The sequence below is a fragment of the Protopterus annectens genome, chromosome 2.part0 (genome assembly GCF_019279795.1).
Source record: "Protopterus annectens isolate FY-2018-M chromosome 2.part0, PAN1.0, whole genome shotgun sequence".
Taxonomy (NCBI): Eukaryota; Metazoa; Chordata; order Ceratodontiformes; family Protopteridae; genus Protopterus; species Protopterus annectens.
Genome location: NC_056728.1, coordinates 858,483,834 through 858,510,343, shown reverse-complemented (window position 1 = coordinate 858,510,343; position 26,510 = coordinate 858,483,834). Strand labels below are relative to the sequence as shown.

At 43.1% G+C, this 26,510-nt stretch overlaps 1 protein-coding gene across 3 annotated transcripts in view; it reads right to left on the bottom strand.

The window, feature by feature from the left end:
- RCL1 (RNA terminal phosphate cyclase like 1) overlaps positions 1–26,510 on the bottom strand; it is a 506,457-nt gene that overhangs the window by 132,408 nt on the left and 347,539 nt on the right. For 2 of the 3 annotated variants that reach the window (XM_044061125.1, XM_044061126.1), the window contains exon 8: positions 12,037–12,140. In XM_044061125.1, coding sequence (XP_043917060.1) covers positions 12,037–12,140 — 104 coding nt within the window. Of the gene's footprint in view, positions 1–11,677; positions 11,853–12,036; positions 12,141–26,510 lie in introns of those variants that run through there. The other variant, XM_044061124.1, reaches the window with a different exon arrangement.

Below are 26,510 nucleotides of genomic sequence, written 5' to 3'. Positions count from 1 at the left end.
AGTAGATTATGGTGTGTTTAGGATCCCTTGCAGTACAGCAGTGGCAAACCCTGCTCGGGATCTGGAATATAGAGGCAAATTATAATGCTTGGCAAATGTATGCACGGAGGTCCAAGTAGCCGCCTCAATAATGTCTTTGGTTGCCACTCCTCGTAAGAAGGCTGTGGTAGTGGCTGTTGCCCTTGTAGAATGAGGTCTTATGTTCTGTGGAATTGGTTTTCCATGGAAGGAGTAACAGTATCGTATGCAATTTCCTATCCATTTGGAGATTGTCTGTTTGGAAATAGCTTTTCCTTCCCTTCCTGTTGCATAGGCTACAAAAGTTGGTCAGTCTTTCTGCTATTTTTGTTCTGTCCAAGTAGTAGCGTAGCTGTCTATGTACATCCAAGGTATGCAGTATTCTTTCCCTCTGTTTTGTGGGTTGGGAAAGAAGGTAGGTAGGTGGATTGCCTGGTTTAAAGACACTCTGGATACCACCTTGGGCATAAATGTAGGATTAGTCCTCATGGACACTCTATCTTGGTGGAAGATTAGGAAGGGTTGCACTGCCATTAAGGCCTGTAGTTCTGAAACCCTCCTTGCTGAAGTAATTGCCAGTAGGAAAGCAGTTTTCCATGACAGGTGTTGTAGGTCTGCTGTTGCTGCTAGTTCAAAGGGTGATAGTGTCAACTTTTCTAGCACAAAGTTTAAATCCCAAGCTGGTAATGGTGGTTTCCTTGGAGGTTTTACATTCTTGATTCCTCTGAGGAACTGCCTGAGCAAAGGGTGCGAAAAACAGGTGGATCAAAGCTGTATTCTGCTGAAATAGCTGATGCATGTATCTTGATGGAGGAGTAGGACAGGCCTGAATGAAGAAGTTCGCCAGATACTCCAGAATGTTAGGCATATCTATGTTTGACACATCTTTTCCTCTTTCCGTACTCCAAATGACAAACCTTTTCCATTTTCCAGCATAGTTCCTTCTTGTTGAAGGTCTGCGTGCTTCAAGAATAATGTCTTTAACTCTTTGGGAAAGTTCTGGATTAGCTGCTGCTATGTGATGTTCCATGCAGTCAGTTGCAGCGTTTTAGGTTTGGATGTATGATGCTGTAGTTGTTCTGAGTTAACATCAAAGGCATCAGGGTATTGGCCACATATTGTTCGAGACATGCTCTTCAGTAGTGGGTACCAGTGTTGTCTTGGCCAGTTTGGAGCTATCAGGATTATCCTTGGACGTTCTTCCTTGATTTTTAGTAGTACCTTGTGTATCAAAGGAAGAGGTGGGAATGCATATGCTGTTAGGCCTTTCCAGTTGAAGGAGAGTGAGTCCACTTTCCATGCTAGTGGGTGGAATGTCCTTGTGCAGAATTTTTGAGCTGGTGATTGAGAGGTGATGCGAATAGGTCTATCTGTGGCATTCCCCATTTCTTCGAGATGGTCTTGAAGATGTCCGGGTGCAGCTTCCATTCGTGGGCATCCGGTGGTTCTGCTTAATATGTCTGCTAGAGTATTCTCTTTGCCCGGTACCAATATTGCCTGTAACTGAATGTTGTAGCTGAGTCCCAGGGTCCACAGCTCCAAGGTCATTCTGCATAGGGGTATGAATGAGTGCCTCCCTGTTTGTTGATGTACCACATGACTGTGGTGTTGTCTGTCCTTATCATCAACTGGCCCTCTTTGAGAAATGGTTTGAACTTTTGGATTGCCAGTTTTACTGCCAGCATTTCTTTTAGATTGATGTGCAGGTGAAGTTGATCCTGTGTCCACAATCCTTGTACGCATTTGTCCAGCATGTGGGCCCCCCATCCTAGGTCTGAAGCGTCTGTTGTGATGGTCTGGCTTGGTTGACATCTGCGAAAGGGTAGGCCTGGGTTTGACTGGCATGCCTGAGCCCACCATAGGAACTCCTGTTTTAAGCATGGAATTAATGGGATTTCTGTTTCTAGACTGTGTCTGTGTTGGGACCATAAATTCTTTAGGTACCACTGTAGTTTCCTCATATGTAGTCTGGCAAATGGGACCAAGATTATGCATGATGCCATGAAGCCCAAGGCCTGCAGAACTTTTCTTGCTGTTAACTTGTTCAGTTTTGTTAGTGCCAAGAAGTAAAGAGGAAGTTCTTTTGTTTTTCTGTAGTCAGGAATGCCATTTGTTGTACTGTGTCCAATTCCGCCCAAGAATGTCCTTGTTTGGGATGGTATCAGCCTTGACTTTTGTAAATTGACTGTGTATCCCAGTCCTTGTAGCAAGTAAATGACCCTTTGTAAATCTGTTGTCAGCTTGCTTTTGTTGTCCCTTGTAGCAGGCAGTCGTCCAGGTATGGGTAAATTTGAATTCCCTGTAGTCTGCAATGGGCGATTACTGATGCCAGGCATTTTGTGAATACTCTGGCAGTAGATAAGCCAAAGGGCAATGCTGAGAATTGATAGTGCTCTGATCCTGCAAGAAATCTGAGGTATCTTCTGCAGATTGGTCGAATGGGGACGTGCAGGTATGCCTCCTTGAGATCTAGAGTTACCAGCCAAGACTCCTTGCCCAGCATGGGAAGAAGTTGCTGTGGGGTCAGCATTTTGAATTTTGGGACAATGATGTATGTATTTAAGGTGGACAGGTCGAGAATTGGTCTCCAACTTTTTTCCTTTCTTGGAACTAGGAATAGTCTGGAGTAGAACCCCTTTCCTTGTTCTGCTGTTGGCACTCTTTCCACAGCTCTCATGTTTGCTAACTCCATTATCTGGCGTAGAGCCTCTGTTTTTGATTTGGACGTAGGTTTGGCATTCCTCTTTTGACTGGTAAAGTGTGGAAGTGAAACCGTAACCTTGATCTATGGTTTGTAAAATCCACTTGTCTTTTGTTATGTAGTGCCAGTTCTTTGAAAATAAGGTTAACTTTCCGCCTAGAGGAGCTGCTATTTGTTCCGTGGTAGGCGGATTTAGGATTAAGTCACTGTGGTTGTGCTGATGTAGTGGCAGTGGCTGTGTCTGTGCCTCTGTTGTTACCTTGCCACTGTCGTCCTCTGTAGGCACCTCCTCTGGATTGGTTTCTGCCTCTGGAACGACTATTCCTGCCCCTTTGAAATTTTGTGGAGTCAGGAAAGGACCAATTTTGGCAGGCCAGTTCCTGCTAAACCTTGGGGTTGAACCTGCAAGAAATCTTTAACAGTTTGAACAGATTTTGCCTTTTCTTCCATTTTCTTCATAACCTGCTGGGCAGGTGTACCAAACCAACTTGTCTTGTCCATAGGAGCATCTAGCAACTTAGCTTTAACATGATCCGGTAAAGCTTGTTCCTTTAGCCATGCATGCCTTCTTATCACTGTGCCTGTCATGGCTGATCTAAATGAAGCCTCCAGTGCATCATAGCCACATTTTAAGGAATGGTTGCTAACCTGTTGTATGTTATTTATCATCTCTAATACATATTTCTTATCAAGAGATTCATCAGTGGTTAGTTTTTTAGTTAACTGATCAAGCATAAACTCTTGGTATTGTATCATGTGAAACTGACAGTTTAAAGCTCTAGCTGAGAGAGTAGCTGAAGTGTAGACCTTTTTACCCCATCTGTCAAGTGACCTTGCTTCCCTTTCAGAAGGAATAGGGTTTTTAGCTGTGGTCGCGGCTACTGCCTTGGGACCCTGGGATATAGTTTCTGGGTCTGCAAGTGGGGCCTTGTAAAGGTGGTGATGAGTATCTGGCACCCTGTAAAATCTGTCTGGTTTGGCAGGGGCTGGGGGTAAAGAATCTGGAGCGGAGCAAACATAATTGAAAGCATCATCCACCACAGAGAGAACAGGAGGTATAGCTAAGGGCCTGTGCTGTGGGAGGTGCAGAAAGGTCCTAAGTCTTTTTCTGGAGTCTGAAAAATCCTGTTGCTGCCATTGGAACTGTTCTCGCATGGCATGCAAGGTTTCCCCAAAGGAGAATTCTTCTGGTGGGGAAGCAGCTGGAATGGATTCTTCAGCATCAGAATCTTCAAAATTGGAGAAGGGAGCCTCAGGCTGGTCAGTTATGTCTGATTCATCAGCAGAATCATCAGAAGACACTGGCTCAGGGGGCTCTGCCCTAGGTCTCTTCTCTGGAGGCTGAGAGGCCCTGTCTGGGTGAGATTGAGATCCTCTAATTAAAGAAATTAAATCTTCTGCCAAAGAAAGCATTTGAGAACTAGAAGAGGGCCTGGATGTGGGGGGTTTAACAGGCACTGCTTTAGTAGTCTTGGCTGCTTTAGCCCTGGCGAAGGCCTTAATGGACATGGCAGCTGGAGGCCTAGCAGCACCACGTGCTGGGGTAGACATCCAAGGGGATGGTGTCTGATAAGTCAACCACCGTAGTGGGTAAAATTTCTGAGGTCGATTCAAGAGTTGTAGCAGGGCCTCAGTTGTAAGAATAGGTTCAGCTGTACTTTGAGCAGTTTTCTCGGTTTCGCCGAAACCGAGACACTCATGTTTGCTTTACCGTGGTTTCGCCGAAACCGCGGACCGCGAAAGTGTCGGTCTTTATCTTTGCTTTTTGGGGTAGTCGGAGGATCCGGCGGCATAATGTACGCAAAATCAGAACCGAAAAACTGTTCTGCAAACTCCGACCGACGCCTAAGCGTTCGTCGGTTGAAAGAGGCACAGGCCGAACAGGCTGCTACGTCGTGGGCTGGGCCTAAACAAGGCAGACAGTAGGAGTGGAAATCTTTATGAGGTATTTGTTTCCCACAGGTTAAACAATTGTTAACTTTTTCTGACATCGGCTGAGGCAAGAAAGAGTCCCCAACGGGGTACTTAGCTTTAGAAGTCAGTATTCGGTAGAAGTAATCTCTGGATCCGACCGACCGGCACTTGCGAACAGCTTCTGCTTCGGGCGCCACGCGGCAAGAAAGACTGAGGAAAATGGCGTTGGCTGATGCTTTTATACCCGAAAGACCAACAGAGATGACGTCGGGTGGAGTGCGACATCAGCCGAAGCCGGACCCGGACTTTGGAATCCGGCCGACTGCAGGGCTGCCTGACGACAGGACAACCCACTTGTTATGACTGCAGATGCATCCATGAAGGACATCCACACTGTAAAGAATGCTTACCCACCTGTTCAGAGACATGCACCAAATCTTGTAATTCTTTACAGTCAATTCCTTCTGCCAGAGCATCCACCTTAGATTTCAATTGCGAAAGAAGAAAATTTTGATATTTCAACATATGAAACTGGCAATTCAAAGCCCTCATTGCTAAGGTAGAAGATGTATAGACCTTCTTTCCCCATCTATCCAAAGCTCTGGCCTCTATCTAGAGGAACCGGATTCTTTACAACAGAGGCCTTGACACCCTTAGGTCCCTGACTAACAGTTTCTGGGTCCACCCTAGGACTCTTATAGAGATATTTATGAGCCTCAGGCACCCTGTAATACCTATCCGGCTTAACAGGAGCAGGAGGCAGAGAATCAGGATTAAGTGAAGCCTCTGAAAATACATCTTGCACAACATCCAGAACAGGGGGTATAGCTAAGGGTCTATGTTGAGGTAAAAACAAAAATTCCCTAAGCCTTTTCCGTGAATCAGAGAAGTCCTGACCTTCCCACTTAAAATGCTCCCTCATAGAATGAAGAGTCTCAGAAAAGAAAAATCCTCTGGAGGAGAAGCAGAAGGAGTGGAATCCTCTGCATCAGAATCAGAGTAAGGTGTGTACTCCTGCAAGTCTTCAGCCGAAGACTCTGAAACATCCGAAGCCTGTTCAAAACTTTCCAACTCTGGCTCCACCCTAGGCCTCTTATCAGGAGGGGGCAAAGAACCTCTAATCAGAGTAATCAAATCTTCTGCCATTTTAAGCATGTGCTTCTTAGGCACAGACGCTGCTGAACTAGGACTGACACCAACAGAAGCCAAACCTGGCCTGCCTCTGGAAGAAGCCTTGGAAACAGAAGGAGAGGGCCTAACCACCCTGGGAAGGGAGACCTGAGAAGCCCCTTCAGCCTGACCTGCCTCGTGAGAGGCCACATCCTGCAAAATCAAAGTCTCCCCCTGAGACTCCAGAGAAGCCTCCATCGGAACCACCGGTTCCACTGAAGCCTCTAAAGAACCGGCGTCCGAACGGACGACTCATCTTTCCTGGGTTTAACCGCTTTGTCTTTGCGCTTCTTCGTGGAAGCGGGCGTCAGAGTATCCGACGGCATATTATAATTACACCGCTTACCGAAGACCAGCCTAGCACAATCTAACCTTCGCTTAATAGTGCGCTTATTAAACCTAGCACAAAAGCGACACCCGACTACGTCGTGCTCAGGCCCCAAACAAGGAATGCACAAAGAATGATAATCCCTATGCGGTATCTGTTTCCCACAAGAAATACAATTATTCACTTTTTCTGACATCCGGTAATACACTGAGGCAAGAAAAAAACAAAATATTCCCCAACGGGGTACTTAGCCAACTTGGATTCGGTCTGAAACTCCGAACTCGAAAAATTTCAGAACGCCGAACGGCACTTGCAACGCTGTTTCTGCATCGGACCATGCGGCAAAAAAGACTGAGGATATGACGTCGGTCATGCGCTTTTGTACCCTGACGTCCTGATGTCAGTTTTAAGCGCCTTGACTGACGTCAGCCTAATACTTTGGTATTCGGGCCGACCGAGGACAGCGGACTACCCATATGTAAGGACTGCAGCAATGTGAGATGAAGAACATCCTCAAAGTTCTCTCACTGAAAACACTGCGTCATTCCAGCAATAGTCTCAGAGAAAAACAATGCCCCACAGTCAGAATCAGAAACTTGAGCTCTACCTGGAGTCTGACTTAGAAATCTGAGGACAAAACCCTAAATCCATCTCTGCAGCTTCCTGTTCAGATTCAGAATCTTGAATCTCTTCTGTAAAAGTGAAAACCCTCTTTTGTTTACTAGAAACTACTTTACAAAAGATCAATGCCTGAATTAAACCGTGCGCCAGTCCCAGTAAACTATTCCTAGCCAAAGAAATTTGAGGGGGGAGTATATAATTTTCTGTTTCTTTTTGACACGAAGAATGGGGACAACTGTGTCGCTAATGGAAGCAGCTGCTTCCCCAGGGATGGGCACAGCATTCTGACACAACAGGGAAACTTTCTCTGTTCACTCTCTCAGGACCGACAAGAGTGTCTCTCACTTGCCCACTGAGGAGCCTCCAAAAACCACAAGAGGACATGGCTAACATCTGATCGATAGTGCCTATAGGTGCTACACCAGAAGAATCTGGGGTAAAAGATTAGTGGTCTGAGGTACAACTGGCCACAGAAGAGTCACCCATCTGCAGTTGAGGCAAACTGCCAGCCTGCTGTAGTGGCAAATTCTGCTTACATTTTTCTGGCTGGAAAGACCGACAGTAGGACCAGTAGCCTGTTCCACTACCAAACCAAAAATGGTGCCTCCTCTCATTGGGAAGACTAGCAGAAAATGCTGGTAAAGCTATCAGTCCACAAAAAATACTTTTTGAAAGGAAAAAAAAAAAAAAACAAAAAAACAGTAGAAAGCACTTAAATACTATGTCAGCCCCACAACTGAAAAAATAAACAATTTCTCCACAGAAAACATGTTCTCAGTTTACATTACTTTTAGACTAAGAGAAGGAAATAAGTGCTCAATTTAAAAGAACGTTACAGTCTCAACAAAACTTAAGATGATGGAAGTTTTTACCCCCAAAGGGAACTTTTCTGTCCAGCAAAGAAAAGCACAAGCACTACCCTCAAAACCCTCCGAGAAGTGCACTCTTCGAAGGCAGTAAAGTTCAAACCTGTCTTTCAGTAGGCTCAACTCAAGCTGCTTGACAGTTTGGGTGCATGGAAGGTGCCCAGCAGCTTTGGAAGCTGGCCAGCCATTATTTCCTTGGCAGAACATAAATCATGTAGCCAAGGTTACTACAGTGATAAATATGAAGAACATTTGGGGAATAAATGCTCAAACACTGCTGTTTTTATATCAGACACTCTTAGGGTTATATAAAGGACATGAAACAAACCTCCATACGGACAGAGCTGCCAGCTCTTCTTGTTGGCTCCTACTCTGACTTGCTGGCCTCTCATTTCTTTCACTACAGTCTTCAACACAAAGAATGATCTGGTCTTTTTGTTATTAAGTAAACCAATAAATCTCCTGGCCAGCTGGAGGACTTCGAAGTAACCCAAATGAACAAGAAATGTTTGAGTTTAAGCCTTTAGGAACATGTAATACGGAGAATGTAGTTTATTTTGCGAACTGTGTTCGATGCCAATGTTTTTATATTGGTAAGACTAATAAAAAATTAAAAGATAGAATTAGTGCGCATAAGTCTAATATCCGCAGGAATGTCAGTACTGCTTTAGAAAAACTATCCAATTATGGGACGAAACATACATTTACATTTAGAATTGTACAGATAGCAACAACAGTATTAAACCTATTTTAAAATGCAAACATGATGTGATCTAATGAATATTTACTTTAATTTGGTATGTATAATGTTCTCTGCATTTTAAGTTGATTACTGATGTTAAATGGAAGTTTGAATTGATTGGCTTTCTCTAATATAAAAGGAAGGCACTGCTGTTATGGTTTGTACATTGAAAGAGTTTAACTCGAAAGCACGGTGTTTTTACACTGTTTTATTAAACGAAATCACTGAAAGGTGGACTTCAGTTGCTTGTTCTTTCTGCTTTTTGTTAATAAAAACTCTTGACAACTACTGGACTCCTTTTCTCTTAACTCAATTATTCTTCCATCTCTTGAAACAACTAGAAAACAAAAACAAGGAAATAAGATTTTACCAGGAGCTAAGCAACGGAGTTAGTTTCTATGCCATAAATGTTAGGCTACTATGGGGAAGGGTCAGCTAAATGGCCCCTCAGATGAAAATTTGAAAGGTTCTGCTCTTTATACAGAAAATAATGCCACTTCAAGTTAAGCTGCTCCAGTCATGTGAATGCTGACAAAAGTGTAAACAATTACACTGTCCCAAGTGATGTTATGAACAGGCTAACAACTGCAGAACAAAAGCATGTTGGTGCTATGCCTCAAGGATAAAGCAATGACTGTGACCAGCCAATATGGGATCAAACAGCAAATGGGTACTTGGGGAGCCAAACAGAGAGGGTAGGAATCAGCAGTTGATGCTTATATGCCTGCTGCCCCCATCTAGAAGGTGGAGGAAGCCAGACCCACTGCATAACAAGCTTTTTAATGGGTCAGGGAATCCAGAAAGCCACACAGAGCTCACTATGTCTGCACCCAGTTAACTGTGCTACACAAAACATTAAAGCAGTTGCACAGAAGCATGGGCATGCATCACAACAGCACTGAGAAATGCATAGATTTCAGGCTGCTGCAAAGTCCTGCAGGCACAACAAATTAAAAACGCAAACAACTCCTCTATGCTTGTTTGTACATAAACATCCAATAGACTCCTCTGTGTTTAACTCCTGCCTCTAGCCAAGGGATGAACAGTTTAAAAAAAAAAAAAAGGACATTCTCTCAGGGTAACACCCCTATGACACGCTTTTCCTCTGGAACCACAAGCTGATGTCATCATTCCCGAGCTAGGGACCAGGGTATTCCATGTAAGCTCTAGTGTCCTCCATGTACCACCTGAAACATCCAATAGACTGGTATGTAATGGATCGGCTAAGGTTAATTTATATGCATTTAAAAGTATGTACAAAAAACTGCAATCCCACCCCCTATAGATATCACCTCTACGAGCATCTCCAAGAGAGAGACTGGAGATCAGAGTGTTTGCCCAGACACATACCACAATCCACTTCCCCTGCTTAGCTCTAACGTGTGCCTGAGCCACTGGTAAAACTCAGGTCACCCGAGTCATAATCAATACTTTATCCCTTTATACCAAAGGGTGTCTAATAGCACAATGCTGATTGGCAAACTTCTGGTAGGGGATCATGCCCCCCCAAAAGCTGATATGATTTACTAGAAACCAAAAACTAGCAACAAATGGATGGGGAAAGTACAGTTGTGTACACTTACCATAAATGTAGATGTTCGAGTGTATTCACATGTTTTATACCCCTGACGACCTGACGTCATGGAAGAAGGGACAGCAACCGATGCAGGGCACAAGACTTTGTTAATCAGGCCGACTGACGGCAACCTGTCAGCAGATTACCCAAATGTAATGACTGCAACAGTGAAACACGAAAAACATCACAGTGGAAGAGGAGAGGTGATGGCCAGCAAGCATGACAGCAAAAAGACAAAGAAAAAATGTTGAATAAAAGTAAGAGAGAAAGCATATTCCGTTATCCAAAATACAACATGCTTCTATTTAGTGTAGCAATTTCTTCTCCGAGCAATTCGGGGTTTCAACTCACTAGTCCTAAACAAACCGCCATGCATTAACACAGAAAGAAACGAGTCTTGGGAGAGAGATCCTCTCGGTCTTTACAGTTTAAAAAGAAAAAGAAAAAGGCGTTTGATTATCTAATATGCAAAAGTATTCTATTTAGTGTGAAATTTCTCTTCTGGAAAATTCTGCAATATTAGGCACTAGCCCTGAATAAACCATGCAAAAGACAGAGGGACTAAAAACAGGGATGAAGGTTCTTTGTTCATTAACAATAGAAAGTATAGTCATGAGAGGGCACTGCTCACACATGTAAATTTTCAAAGGATCTGCACAGAGATGTTGCCCCAAGGACAGTCCCGCATACCAACAGAAGACAGACCATAACTGACATCAACGCCAGACAGGGCAGGCAAGAGGATCCAAAAGGAAATGTGCCATTCAACTCAGAATGAAGAGAAAGCTGTCCCTGAAAGGTTAGTTTAATAAAAACAAACAAGCTAAAATCATTATCTGCATATTTCCTCGAGCTAAAGTGAAGCTGAAAACAAACTAAACAAAAAATGTTCAGTTGATATGAAAATTCCTAGTAGTGTCCAAAAAGTAAACTATGAAATGATCACAACAAACACTAAAGCCAGAACGGGACTAGTCTGGTTCAACTCAGAATAAAACAAAAGGAGCCCAAAGTAAGTCACGTACAGATAAGAAGGCATTTCTTAAGTAACAGACATTCAGGGAAATAACTCTGGCCTGTACTTATAAACTGCCAGAGTTTGAGAACCAGACTAAGGTAAGATTACAACTGATAGTACAGTGTCCAGGAAGTGGGCAGATGCACATGAATGCAACTGGCAATGAGTCAAGTCCTAAAACATTAAAACGGGTTCCTTATAACTTACAGGGAAATACAGGGAGCCCAGTATAAATTATGAAGATGAACACCAACATGTACAAACTTAACAAGGCTAGGGAAACATTTGATAAGGAAAAGCCAGAACGGGTTGAGGTGTAGCAGTCTGGTGTGTTCTAAAAATGATCAGTGTTTTGGGACCCAGGCTAGCACTGGAGCCCAAAAGGGATCTTACACATTCAGATAATGAATAAATACATGAAAAAATACACAAAAAAAGCACAACTTCTCAAAGATTTAAAAATGCATTTCTGATCTTTAAAGCTGGGAGTAGATTTAAGGTAATGCTTCCTAAGAATCCAAAAATTAGTAGGAACATACAACAAAAAAGCACCACTCTCCATAACAGATGCATACATACACAAAAAGGCTGAAAAGGAAGAAAATTGCAGAAAGGCAAACAACAATACAGACAATTATTAGCCATAAAGACCAGGTTTAAAATGTTGATGTGACTGGGAGATTAGAGATGATGAAAAACTACAGGAACTCCAGGAATACCTATACAACACATCTTATACTAAACAGTATCAAAGCAGAGATAACATATGCAACTGTACCCACATGCAGCAAAAGAGACTGGGACAGAGAGGGGGGTCACACACAGTATGTGGAAAACAGGAGGAGTTCGGTAGCCTGGTAAAGTTTTAATTGCCATGCTGCATTGCCAGCTTTGTGTTCTACGGGTACAGAAAGATGGAAAAGGCATTATATAAATACAATTTGAAATACGCATTTAATAACAATTAACAAAAAAACATTTTAAATATTAAAACTAAGCATCCCACAAAATGGTACTTAACTTTTCAAGCATATATAAAATATATATATCAACTTGGAAAATAAATCTGTCTAGGATCTTACGTATATGGAGACAGTGGTCCTAGAAGGACTTTGGAAACATCCTGCTGTCCAAGTGTCATGCACAGCAAAGCCAAACTCTGATTCAGTGAATCAACACATCCTCCCTGAAACAGTAACAACAAGTTTATATAACAAAAATCAGCTGTGTGTGAATTGCATAAAATCACTTCAGATGCACTATGGCAATATCAGATCCATTACCGCTGACCCTCTCAGTCTTGACTGGGCAACAAATGACTAATTAACAAATCAAAAAGCAATGTATTAACAGTACATTTCTGAGACATATTCCTGAAGGTCCGATTTGAAAACCTAAATATGAAACATTAATATACTTGAACAGGTCAGTAAAAAGCAGATGCTCCCAAAGTATACAACAGACAGCCTTATTTTGTCAGCTGATCTGCAAATGGACCCTCCATTGTGGGTTTAAGTGGTTCATTCTCTTCTCTCCTAATGTGTTTTTTTCTGAAGCTCCTGCACCCAAATGTGCGTACTGCAATCACACTGTAGTAGGGCAGCACACCTACCCTCCCAGCCCACCAGTTTACTTCCTGTAAATCATGAAAAAAATGAAACTTACAGTTAACATAAAAGTGTATGCATTCCTGAAATGCACAAAACTGCAACAACATCTACTGGCTATTGGGACCAAAGCACAATGGGAAGGTGGAGGGCTTTACTAAACATGGCTCTTTCATAAATTACCTTGCACTAAAAAAATAAAACAGAGAATCCTCCTTGGTGACTCTCTAGGTTGTTTTAATACCAAAGAACACTCCACCAGAGCAGAAAGAGACAGACAAGAGTTAACATGAAAATGCTCAAAAGACACCATCCTGAAAAAAATATAGTCTTAAGAGTCCAAATGTGTTCAAGAAAAGTTCAACGTTCAACTCCTGGAGTCACAGTCCAAACAATTATGTATGGTGCAGATGTGAAATGTGCCAATGGCACACACCAATGTAGTGGAGACACCTGCGAGGCAAGCAGTGTAATCAGTCACATTCCTGTTGGAATGGCTGTTAAAGACATCATTTAAGTGTGATGATCTGTCTAAAGGTAAAGGCCAGGGTTTTCTTTGCAACTTCCCATCCCTATCTAAAGTCTCAAGAATCTCATCAGTATTCCTAAATTCATGCTCTCACTTCAACAGCCTCCACTACTAGTGGATCATCAAGGATGTGAAAGCAGACTCCACCTAATGAAGAAAGGAAGATGAGTTTGCCTGCTTAAGAGACATCAGAAACCACATTCAGAACATACAAAAATTGAGGTCCAAATGGAGGGGAGATAAAAAAAAAAATCAGCAAAAGGAGAGGTGAATTCCTGGAACTGAATTCATCCTCAAGTCTTGGTGAGTACCTTCACAACAAGGTGGACCCTATTTTTCCAAAATCTCACCAAGACAACACTGATGTATATACTTGTTTTACTATAGCAAACACCATGGACAGAAGTAGGTTAAAAAATAATGGCAGCTGGGTGCACAAGTCCAAGGATAAAAAAATGCCCAATCCTGGTATGCGCACCGATACCAGGACTGGAAACAAATGGCAGTGCAGAATCCTCAAGACATGGAAATATTTCTACAATGGGGCTAGGCCAGGCCCAAAGGGGAGGATGCCCCCCCCCCAACTGTAGAAGAAGGTAGCAGTCCAAAAAAAAAAAAAAAAAAAATCACAAAAACTGATGGGTCAAAAAAGAGCTATAAAAACGACAGAGTGGACTACAGGGGATAAGAAAGAAATTATGTATTGTTACTAATATGCAAGAAGCCCACAACTTCCAGACAAGATATACAAAAAGATAGAGAAGTAAGACTAAAGAAAAATACTTCCACAAGAAAAACTGTCAGAAGCTTCAAATAAAAATGTGTGTTCATTAATACAACAGACCCGTGAAAAACACTATACAGACCAAGAAACACTGCTGTTTGGAAAAAGAAGTAACTGAGGAAGTGTGAAAATTTAAAGAACAAAATTTAGAGAAGTTTGAAAGGTATAAAGAAATATGGACATGAGAATGAGACATCTGATATGGTGCAATATTTATGCAGAGGAGAAAGCCAAATCAACATAAAAAAGGTCAGCCCTAAATACATTCAAAGAGAAATATATGCAGCAGCATCCAGATATGGAAAATTTCACAATAAAAAGATCACAAAGAGGGGAATGAAGAACAGAAGATTAGTCAAGCAGAAGAAAAAAAAAAAATAGAAGCTGAAGTTATGGAATATTTGCAAACTGAAGGATTCAGTGTAGAAAGTCTACCACAGGTCATATCACAACATGATAGAACAACTAGTCCCCAAAGTAAGGGGAAACGAGAGGAGCAGGAGACATCTGAAGGAGAAATATAGGCATGGAAAAGAAAAAATATTTAATATGGTACAATATTTATGCAAAGGAGAAAGAAAACTAAATCAATGCAAAAAGAACAGCACCAAAGATACTCAGAAAGAAATACGTTCAAAGACATGCAAATATGGAAACGTTTACAATACAAAAAATAAGAAGACAAACAGGAAAAGTAGAAAAGAAGATTAGTAATGGAGAAGTTAAAGAAACAGGAACGGAGGTTCTGGATTACCTGCAAAGTGAAGGATTTAACTCAGATAACAACACAGCAGGACAGAGCAATGGACACCCAAATTAAGGAGCAATGGACACCCAAATTAAGGAGAAGACGGTGGAACAGGAAGCATTTAATCAAGTGACATATGAAGATACTCTGGAGCCTCCCACAGGAAACCAGTACAAACGTTCAGTTGCAGCTATACAGCAAAGGAAAGAAATTACAGTTGTGTACCTACCATAAATGTAGATGTTCGAGTGTGTTCACTGCTGCAGTCATTACACTTGGGTTATCCTGCGGGCAGGCTACCCTCAGTCGGCTTGAATTCCAAAGTCTTGGTCTGGCCTCGGTTGCTGCCACCTCTTCCCTGACGTCAGTGTGCCAGGGGTATAAAGGATGCAGCAGACACCATTTTCTTCAGTTTTTCTTGCCCCAGATGTCAGGTGCCCCCAAAAGGGTAGGCTAAAAATATGCCAATAAAACATGCATGCACCAAAATACGTAATACCTTCATCTACAAGTAAATACACCACATAGGTTGTATAGATTAAAGAAGTGTAGAGAAGTTCTAGCAAAGAAATGGGGGATGGTGGGTGGGTAACCTGGACTGCAACAGTGAATACACTCGAACATCTACATTTATGGTAAGTGTACACAACTGTACTATGTTCTTCATGTTTCACTGCTGCAGTCATTACACTTGGGTTGAATCCCAAAGCTATGGATGGGAGGCTGGAGCTAAATAGCATTAGGAGCGGCTATAAGGCCCTGCAGAACTGCAGTGGCAAAGCCTGCCCTGGATTTAGAGTAGAGTGGTAAATGATAGTGCTTTGTAAAGGTGCGCACCAAACTCCAGGTAGCAGCCTCTAAAATGTCTTTGGTTGGTACTCCCCTGAGGAAAGCTGCTGAAGTGGCTGCTGCTATGGTAGAATGTGGCCTAATGTCCTTAGACACTGGCTTGCCATGGTGTGAATAGCAGAAACGAATGCAGTGGCCTATCCACTTTGAAATAGTCTGCTTTGAGATAGCCTTTCTTTGTGATCCTGCAGCATATGCCACTAGTAGTTGCTCAGTCTTTCTGAAAGCTTTGGTTCTGTTCAAGTAGAAGCGTAGCTGTCTGCACAAGTCCAAAGAATGCAGAATTCTCTCCCCCTTATTCTGTGGGTTTGGCTAAAAAGTAGGCAGATAAATAGTTTGGTTAAGGGCCACAGTGGACACTACCTTAGACATAAATGTAGGGTTTGTCCTCAAAGAAACCCTGTCTGGATAAAAAATGAAAAAAGGTTCCACAGCCATGAGTGCCTATAGCTCTGAGACTCATCTTGCAGAGGTTATTGCTAGGAGCAGAGCTGTTTTCCAAGATAAAAACTTTATATCAGCTGTAGCGGCTGGCTCAAAAGGGGGCAGAGTGAGTTTTTCCAAAACATAATTGAGGTACCATGCAGGTATTGGTGATCTCCTTAGAGGCCTTAAGTTTTTGGCTCTCCTGAGATATTGCCTTAACAAAGGATGAGAAAAAATTGGTGGCTCTTATTATAATGAGCCGAAATGGCAGAGGCATGAATTTTAATTGATGAAAAGGATAGGCTTTTGTCCAGCATCTCAGTTAAGTATTGCAAAATCTGAGGAATATTTGGTACTGCTGTGTCAATTCCTTGAGCCTATTTCCAGCCACATAATCTCTTCCATTTTCCAGCATAAGATTTTCTAGTACTAGACCTCCTGGCCTCCAAAATGACATCCATCACCGCTTTAGTGAGAGGTGTGTCTTGTATGACTACATTATCTGCCATGCTGCCAGATTTAAAGTCTTGAGTTGGCTGTGCAGGATCTGATTTATGTTGGGACAGTAGGTGAGGTATATGAGGTAAGGTCCAGGCTGGACATGGAGACAAGTTCCTTAGGACTGGATACCAGTACTGGCTGGGCCAGTCTGGGGCAATCAATATCATTCTTGGCTTCTCTTGTCTGACCTTTAGAAGTACCTTGGGGAGGAGAGGCAGTGGAGGAAAGGCATATACTGTTAAGTTTTTCCAGCTGAAAGATAGGGCATCCACTTTCTATGCTTGTCTGTGATAAGTCCTTGTGCAGAATGTCTTTAGTTGGCAGTTGTGAGGAGAGGCAAATAGGTCTATGTCCGGGCATTCCCATTTCCTTGTTATCATGTTGAAGACTTGTGGATCCAATCTCCATTTCCGGAGATCCATGAGGTTTCTGCTTAGTTTTAGTCTGCCACAGTATTTATCTTTCCTGGCAGGAATTGTGCCTGCAGATGGTAAGCTAATGCCGTGTCCCACAAAGTCATGGCTAGTCTGCAGAGGGGGTAAGAATGAGTGCCTCTCTGCATGTTTATATACCACATGACCATGTTCTGTTGTCTTACTGTTCTGCAAATATACAGAGATCAGTACATATTTTTTTGGTTTTATAATTTGCACTGCGATTCCTCACATCTCTGTTGAAACTGTCTTCCCCACCCCCACCCCCATTTTCTGCCTCATCTTCAGCTGATATAACTGGTTTTTATAGCTTGTGTGTTGCTTAACTCAAGGTTCCCTTAATTTGACCTGTTAATAACAGCCTGCATTTAAATTGGAACCTGTGTGCTGAGAGAGAGCCTTACAAGACTATCTGCAAATATATAGAGCCGAGTATATTTTTCTGTATTATTCTGTATTCTAGAGCTAAATTGTTGCTTAGATATCTGTTGTCTTACTGTTCTGCAAATATACAGAGATCAGTATATATTTTTTTGGTTTTATAATTTGCACTGTGATTCCTCACATCTCTGTTGAAATTGTCTTCCCCACCCCCACCCCTCATTTTCTAACTTGTCTTCAGCTGATATAACTGGTTTTTATAGCTTGTGTGTTGCTTAACTCAAGGTTCCCTTAATTTGACCTGTTAATAACAGCCTGCATTTAAATTGGAACCTGTGTGCTGAGATGAGAGACAGCCTTACAAGACTATCTGCAAATATATAGAGTTGAGTATATTTTTCTGTATTATTCTGTATTATAGAACTAAATTGTTGCTTAGATATCTGTTGTCTTACTGTTCTGCAAATATACAGAGATCAGTACATTTTTTTTGGTTTTATAATTTGCACTGTGATTCCTCACATCTCTGTTGAAACTGTCTTCCCCACCCCCCTCCCTGTTCTTGGTTGTAGTTTAAATTTGGTGGCTTTTGCAGTGCCCGCCCCACTGTACATTTGATCTAGGACACTCCCCCAGTCCCATCTCTTTACCGCATTCTACCTAATAAACTGTCTGTTATTCTAAAAGTGTATTAGTTCTGGTTTAAGCACTTGGGCTTAAGGCCAGTTATTTTACATTAAGAAGGTTCGTGGTCTGCACTCTTGTGGGAGGAGAGGCTGAACTCTGCCCTTCTGAGCTGGGAATTTCTGGTTAAAGGCTTATAGTGCTTGCATATTTGAACTGTTTCTTACTGAAATTGGTACACCTTGTTTGCTGTAGCATAGACTAGATCCAGGCCTGCTGAATCTAGCTTTGTTTGTATGCTTGTTGTTTGTTATTTCCCTGAAAAGCTAATTCCACATAAACCGTGGCTTTTCAGCGCTTCTGTGGATCCCTAGTGATATCTGCATTGCTTACTGTACTTATTTCCTTGTTTCACTTGAAAGAAAGTTACTGTTTGTTGTTTTTGCATTTAAGTTACCTGTAACACATTGCATTTAAGTTACCTGGCACTTGCTCACTAAAGCAATTATGTAAGTCAGCACTAAAAAATTAAAAGCACTACACCCTCACAAACTCCCCTTGAGTACCTTGTTCCCCATTGGCCCTTTTTTTCAATTATAAAGGAATTCCCAATACTACTCTAGCATGTCCAAAGGTCAGCTGTCAATCTCCTCTCCGGTCCAGCTGGTGAATCTGGGAATCTTGAGGCAATGTTACAACTGCCTCTTGTACAAAGACAGCCCTCTCCTCCTCCCAACAAATTCCAACACATGTGAGAGATGCAACCATATAGCCAAACTGGAGGCCAAGCTCTCTCAGCTCAGTACTGGCATAACCAGTCAGGAGGAGAAGGAAACCACACTCACTACAATTCCAGTCTCACATAGACCTACCACGACAGCAAACCAAACACAAACACACAAAAATATACGTGGAGGCTCTAAATAAGCCTAAGCAGAAGAGACCTCCAAAGCAGACACCCAAGCAACCGCTACCCCAAAACAAAACACGTGCAACACATAGCGTACAAAGCCAGTGTGCCGAACAGTCACAGCCCTTAAGGCTAAACAACACACCTGATAAACTTGTAATAGGTGACTATCGTCAGGCACATTGACATCCCGCTCACCAGGCTGAACAAGAAGGTCACAGTGAGCTGCCTGTCAGGTGCTAGGATCAGTCACAACACAAGCACTCAGGTCACTCAAAGGCAAGTACAAATATGACTCGGTCATTGTCCATGCTGGTGTGAATGACCTGAGACATACCTCCCTGGACTACACGAAAAGAGACAGAGGAGCTCTCTGAGCATGTAGCCCAGGACGGTATGACCCTGACCTTGAGTAGCATCTTACCCTCACCAAGAATGATGCCACAATGTGAAGACAAGATGATCAATTTCAACAACTGGCTTAAGTATTGGTGTCATTCAAAGGGGGATCCAATGCCTGTCAGTCTGGGATGACATGCTCGACAAGCCACGATGCTTCGCTAGGGACGGCTTGCACCTGTCACCACTGGGCTTTCAGATATTGGCAAAGGCTCTTGCTACCCCCATAGTGCCTTTTTAGGCAAGGTTCAAAAGACAAACTCACCTCCATAGGTATCACAAGGGATAAGAAACTAAGAGTAATGCTACTCAACGCCAGAAGTCTAAACCTCAAGATGCACGCACTCGAAACTCTCCTTAGCATGGAGAACATCGGTATCTGTGCAGTAACAGAAACCTGGTTCAAGGCTCCTGAGAGCACCCCAGCACTACCAGGTTATACCTCATACCATGCTTTTCGGCCCCAAAACTTGGACTGAACCACAAAAGGAGGGGGGAGTATCAATATTCGTCAAAGATACCCACACCTCCAGGTTGGTGGCACAGCACAAAGCATCAGAGACTATCCATGTGCAACTAACAGTGGGTAAAACTGCCTTCCAGTTTATAGCCTGCTACAGACCACCCTCCCAAACCCAGGAACCCCACTCGGCCTTCCTAAGAACACTGGAAAATATGAAGGTCTCTCCAAACACCATTATATTGGGCGACTTCAACTACCCAAACATAGCCTGGGAGCATTACTCTAGCTCCAACACCCTAGCCCAAAGGTTCCTACAATTTATAAACTCAAATGCTATGGAACAACTTGTTACCACTCCCACAACAGGGGAAAACATACTGGACCTGATCATCACCAACATGGGAACTCTATGCTTCAGACCAGAAGTGTATCCCTCACTGGTAAGATCAGACCATAAACTAATCTCACTGGATATTCACATCCCGACCCCACCCCCTGCCCAGAAAACCACAGTGAAAAACATCTCTAAAGCAAATTTCACACTCCTCAAAACCGAGGTGGAACCCTTCAAAGCCCCCGGGCCTGTGGAAAATACGGCCCAGACCACAGTATCCTTTATGAACGCATTCTATGAACACCTTCAGGAATGCATGGATCATGCAATCCCAAATAAAACCAAGACCCAATCCTCCAAAGGCAGACGTCCTGTCTAGTGGACCCCAGCCATAAACAAACTATACAATAGAAGGAGGAAGCTACTACATGATAGAGCAAAATCCCAAAGATGGAAGGCATCATCAGTATTAGCAAAAAACTACGGGCACTCATAAAATCATCTAAGGCCAGCTTCAAGAGAAAAATTGCACAGGACACTAAGGATAATCACAAGGCTTTCTTTAGTTATGTTAGGAACCTGGGTGGGAATTCCCAGATATGCTCAGAATTAGTCCAAAATGACAAAAAATACACCAAACCCACAGACATTGCCAACATCCTAGCTGGCAGGTTCAGCGCAAACCCCCCCCTCCCCACCAAAAGGGCAAATATCTATCCCAGCAGAGTGCTGCCCCCGACATCTCAGATGCTCAGGTAAGAGCCGCCCTCTCCAAAGCAAAAAACACAGCATCAATGGGACCAGACGGTGTCCCGGGCTGAGTCCTACATGAACTCCAAGAAGAGCTAAACCCAAACATAAAACTACTATTCAATCTCAGCCTTACTACAGGATATGTACCCAAAGAGTGGCGTACAGCAACAGTGGTCCCTCTCCACAAAGGTGGTGCTTCAACAGATCCTGGAAACTATCGCCCCATAAGCCTGACTAGCTTGGTCTGCAAAGCTATGGAAAGGATCATCATGGACCTCATAAATAAAGATACTGGGGACCTACAGACACTGGATCCTACCCAGTTCGGCTTTGTTAAGGGCAGATCCTGCCTCTTAAACCTGGTTGATTTCTTTGAAACAGTCACCAAGGCCATTGACGAGGGGAAGGTGGTCCACACAGTCTACCTGGATCTCGCAAAAGCCTTCGATACAATACCCCACTCGGGCATTATATATAAGCTCACCAGCTTAAATATAAACCCCTATGTCACTAGATGGGTTGCAAACTGGCTCAAGGACAGAACCAACATGGTTAGAATTGCTGGAGCCATGTCGGACTCCAAAACAGTTACAAGTGGCGTCCCACAAGGCTCAGTCCTGGGACCTCTCTTGTTCAGTATATATTTCTCGGAGGTACAGACCAACATGGAAGGACTGTGGCTGACCAAGTTCGCAGATGACTGCAAACTGGACGCCATAATCGACTCTCCAGCCGACACAAGCATCCTCCAAAAGGGCCTCATAGAAACAGACAACTGGTGCCAGAACCATGGCCTCAAGCTAAACGCCAAAAAGAGTACAGTCATCCCCTTTGGCAAAAACAAAGGGCCCACAAATTACCACATAGGTGGTAATCCATTAAGTGCAGAAGTAGTAATTAGGGACCTGGGGACCCAAGTTGATAGCAATCTCTCATTTGACAACCACGTGGCCAAAGTGGTTAGAAAAAAGTTTTATATAGCCCACTTAATCATGAAGGGATTCACATCTAGATCAGGGGAGGTCATCATGCCTCTTTACTCATCCCTCATCAGGCTCATAATTGAGTACAATGCCCCTTTTGGGATGTACCTTACCAGACACATGCAGCAACTGGAAAGACCCCAAAAGTACCTCACCAAGAGGATCAAAGGGCTCAAACAGATGCCATATGCTGCCCGGTTAAAGAAACTCCAGCTCTACTCAGTGGCATACCACCTGCTCAGAGGCGATCTTTGCCTGACGTATAAAGCCATGTCCAACCCGAAATTAATGGACATGCTGCATCTCAGAAAATCCAAATCCCACTGAGCTACGCGCTCGAGAGACTTGAACCTCAGCACTGAAATAAATAGGACATGCTGGAGGGACAGATTCATAACCCAGAGGCTCCATTCACTCTGGAATAAAATCCCAGTCCAGGTTAGGCAGAGTCCCTCATTGACTCTCTTCAAGAGGAATCTTGATGAGTGGATGGGAGATCGTAGGTTTACCCCGGGTATCACTTCTGTGTCACTGTTAGACAGAGGCACAGTATACTAACCTCGAAAAAGGGCATAGCAAAACTAATTTAAAATGGATGGCGAAAGCCAAACACACTCTGGCTAGGCTTATAAATGCCCTAGGGCATATAGCCTAGTATGAACCTATGAACCTATTGTCCGTCTTTATCAGTAGTTGTCCCAGATGAAGTAGGTCCTTGAGGGCTGTCAGGGCATTCTGAACAGCTAGCATATCTTTTTGATTGATATGTAGATGCATTTGATTGGCGGACTATGTGCCTTGAATACATCTTCCTGCCATGGGTGCCCCCCAGGCATAATCTGATGCATCCGTTGTCAATGTCTGCCTGGCTGGGGGTAAGGTAAATGACTGTCCCTTGTTCTGGTGACAGGCCTTTGACCACCATCGAAACTCTTGTTGCTGGCAGGGAATGAGAGTAATTATTTTTTCCAGGCTGTGGCAATGCTGAGTCCAAACACTTTTGACCACTATCGAAACTCTTGTTGCTGGCAGGGAATGAGAGTAATTATTTTTTCCAGGCTGTGGCAATGCTGAGTCCAAACACTTTTTAGATACCATTGAAGTTTCCTCATATGCAGTCTTGCATATGGAATTAGTAGAATGCAGGATGCCATGAAGACCAAAGCCTGCAGAATTTTTCTTGCAGATAACTGGACCTTTGTTGCCAACCGTGTGAAGTAGGTAGTCAGTTGCCTTTGTTTGTCTGGCGTGAGATAAGCCATCTGGGCAGTTGTATTTAAGCTTGTACCCAGGAATATTATCTCTTGAGAGGGTACTAGTTTTGATTTTTGCTCATTGACTGTGTACCCTAGGCATGGTAGTAATCTTTTTACAAACGCCAGATGCTGTAGTATAATGTCCTTGTTCTCTGCTTGAATGAGGCATTCGTCCAAGTAAGAATATATCTGTATTCCTCTTTGTCTGCAGAATGCAATTACTGGAGCCATGCACTTTGTGAAGACCCTGGGCGCAGTAGATAAGCCAAAGGGCAGTGCAGAGAATTGATAGTGCATTGAGACAGCTTTGAATCGGAGGTATCGTCTGCATGTTTGTCTAATTGGGACATGCAGGTATGCCTCTTTTAGGTCTAAAGTCACAAGCCAAGCCTTCTTGCCCAGCATGGGCAGAAGCTGCTGTAAGGTCAACATTTTGAATTTTGGTATATCCAGATATGTGTTTAGAATAGATAGGTCCAGTATTGGTCTCCAGGCTTTGTCCTTTCTGGGTACCAAGAACAGTCTTGAGTAAAATCCTTGTCCCTGCTCTTGTTCTGGTTGAATGGCCCTCATGTTCATGAGGGATGAGACTAGTTTTTGTGCCTCTGCCCATTGTTTTTTTTGGTAGATCTGGCCAACCGTTTGCCCTTGGCAGGGTATGAAAGTGAAACTTGTAGCCCTGTGACGCTATGTCTAAGACCCGTTTGTCCTGGGTTATTATGTGCCAATTTTGAGCAGAAAATGCTAGTTTTCCCCCTAAAGAAGTGCTTGGTGTAGGCAGGGGGAAGTCATTGGGACTGTTTCCTGTAAGGCTGTGATTTGTCTTCACCACTTTTGGAGGTAGAAGCACCCCATTGTTTAGACCTGTATGAACCTTGGGGCTGGGATCTGCCTCTTGGGCATCTGTATCCGCCCCTTTGTGGTCTGTCTGACACTGGAAAGGACCAATTCTTTGTAGGCCAGTGTCTGCTAAATGTTAGAGGCTGTACCTGTAAGAAATCCTTGACTGTTTGCATAGATTTAGCTTTGTCCTCCATTTTCTTTAACACCTCTTCTGCTATAACACCAAACAAAGTATCATGCTGTAATGGAGCATCTAATAATTTTGCTTTAACATGATCTGGTAAATTTTGTTCCTTTAACCAAGCATGCCTCCTAATGACAGAACCCGTGACAGCGGCCCTACATGAGGCCTCCAAAGAATCAAAACCACATTGCAAAGTATGCTTTCCAACTTGCTCAGCTGCATGCAATAAATCCAGCATTTCTTTGTTTTCTGCACCCTCAGAATTTATCAACATTTTCTGTTTAAGCAGTGACATAATATACTGCTGATATTTGAGCATATGAAATTGACAATTTAAAGCCCTTATAACCAAGGTAGCAGAGGTGTAAATCTTCTTTCCTAATCTGTCTAATGCCCTAGAATCCCTGTCGGAGGGGGTAGGGTTTTTTGCAGTGGATGCCTTGACCCCTTTGGGACCCTGAGAAATCGTTTCTGGATCAGCAGCCAGGTCCTTGAAAAGGAATTTATGAGAGTCAGGTACCCTGTAGTACCTGTCTGGCTTAACAAGAGCTGGAGGTAAGGAGTCAGGGGTCAGACTGGACTCTGAAAATACATCATCTACAATGTCTAAGACAGGTGGAATAATTAGGGGCCTGTGTTGTGGGAGTAAAAGAAAGTCCCCGAGCCTTTTCTTAGATTCAGAATAATCTTGGCAATCCCAGTGGAAATGTTCCCTCATGGTATGCAAGGTTTCCCCAAAAGAGTAATCCTCAGGAGGAGAGGCTGAAGGGATAGATTCTTCAGCATCAGAATCCTCATAGGGAGGAAGAGAGTATTCCTGATCAGAAGAGGAATCTGAAGAAATGGAAACCTGATCTAAAGATTCATATTCTGTCTCGTGCCTAGGCCTCTTATCAGGAGGGGGATGGGAATCCCTGATCAAAGTAATTAAGTCTTCGGCTATTTTGATCATCTGTTTTTTAGGCATGGAGGCCTGACCATGAGGCTGTTGCACTTGTTTCTTTGTCTTTAAAGATGCTTTAGTCTTTGCCTTTGTAACTGGAGTTGTTTAATGTACAATTGAGTAGGTCTGAAAACACCCTCAGAAGCCGATGCCTGCTCAGCGGCTCCGGACCCATCTGAGGGAATAGTTTCCGAAGGTCCAATACCTTGAGCTTCCAGCGGCCTAGGCGACTCCACGTGGGAGTCTGTAGCGGCCTGCAGGTCCAAAGTAGAAGGCGTCAGGGGCTGCGAAAGCGCCTGAGAGCCGGCGACTGGCTTAGAAGAAGTCTCATCGGTTTTAGACCTCGGATGCCTGTCCTTTTTTTTTCTTTGCGTTTCTTGTGAATTGCGGTAGTCGGTTGGCCATCTGATGGCATCATATAATTAAATCTTCTGACAAAATAGTGAAAAGCAAAATCATACCGGCGCTTTATAGTGCGCTGGTTAAATCTAGCACAAAACCAACAACAAACAACGTTGTGGTCAGGGCCTAGGCAAGGAATACAGTAAGAATGAAAATCCTTATGAGGAATTTGCCTCCCACAAGAAATACAATTATTAACTTTTTCTGACATTGGTCTGGAGCAAGAAAAATGTTTTCCCCAATGGGGTACTTAGCTTTAATGAAGACTTCGGATCTGAAATTCGAACACGAAAATCTCAGGAGTCGGCCGACCAGCACTTGCGAACTGCTTCTGCTTCAGGCACCGCGCAAGAAAGACTGAAGAAAATGGCGTTGGCTGCATCTTTTATACCCCTGGCGCACTGACGTCAGGGAAGAGGCAACAGCAACCGACACCGGACCAAGACTTTGGAATTCAGGCCAACTGAGGGTAGCCTGCTAGCAGGATAGCCCAAGTGTAATGACTGCAACAGTGAAACACGAAGAACATCAGGAAATTGTGGCAACTCTGACACAGTGAATATCATGGAGCGACAGGCCAGCGGGTTCCCATATGAAAAAGCAACAGATGGCACAGGGTGAATCTGAAGGGAATGTGGAAGAGACAGATACTGTGGAACGTTCTATAGAACGCCCGCAGGAAATGACAAAGAATGTGCTTTCAGTTTAGAAGAAAATGATCTGAGAGAAGAGTTACTTGATTTAATAGAGCTGGACAGACATGTTAAGATCAGTGAAAGAAATAGACTGCAGAAAGTCAATAAAACCCAAGTTAGAAGTTTGGTAAAACAAATGAACACAGTAATTAGGACTGTCCATAGAGATTCATGCGAAATAACAGAAGTAAATATGATACACTATACCACAAGAACACAGGGTAGTACAGGATAGGAAGAGGAAAAATCAAATGTCATCATGGGCGTATTGAATACAGAAAACTATAAAGCAATTAAGACAAGAAGTGCCACTGTTAGAAGAGCACAGAAGAGGGTACAGATCAACAAAAATGCTCAGAGAGAGACATGATAAAAACAATGCCCAGTATTATAACAGATCAGGATTTATCATGCACCATCGCAAATAATAAACAAAAATATCAGCACAGGCAGAAAGACCTGGAAGACACACACACAAATATAAATGAAAGGTACAAGATAAGCAACT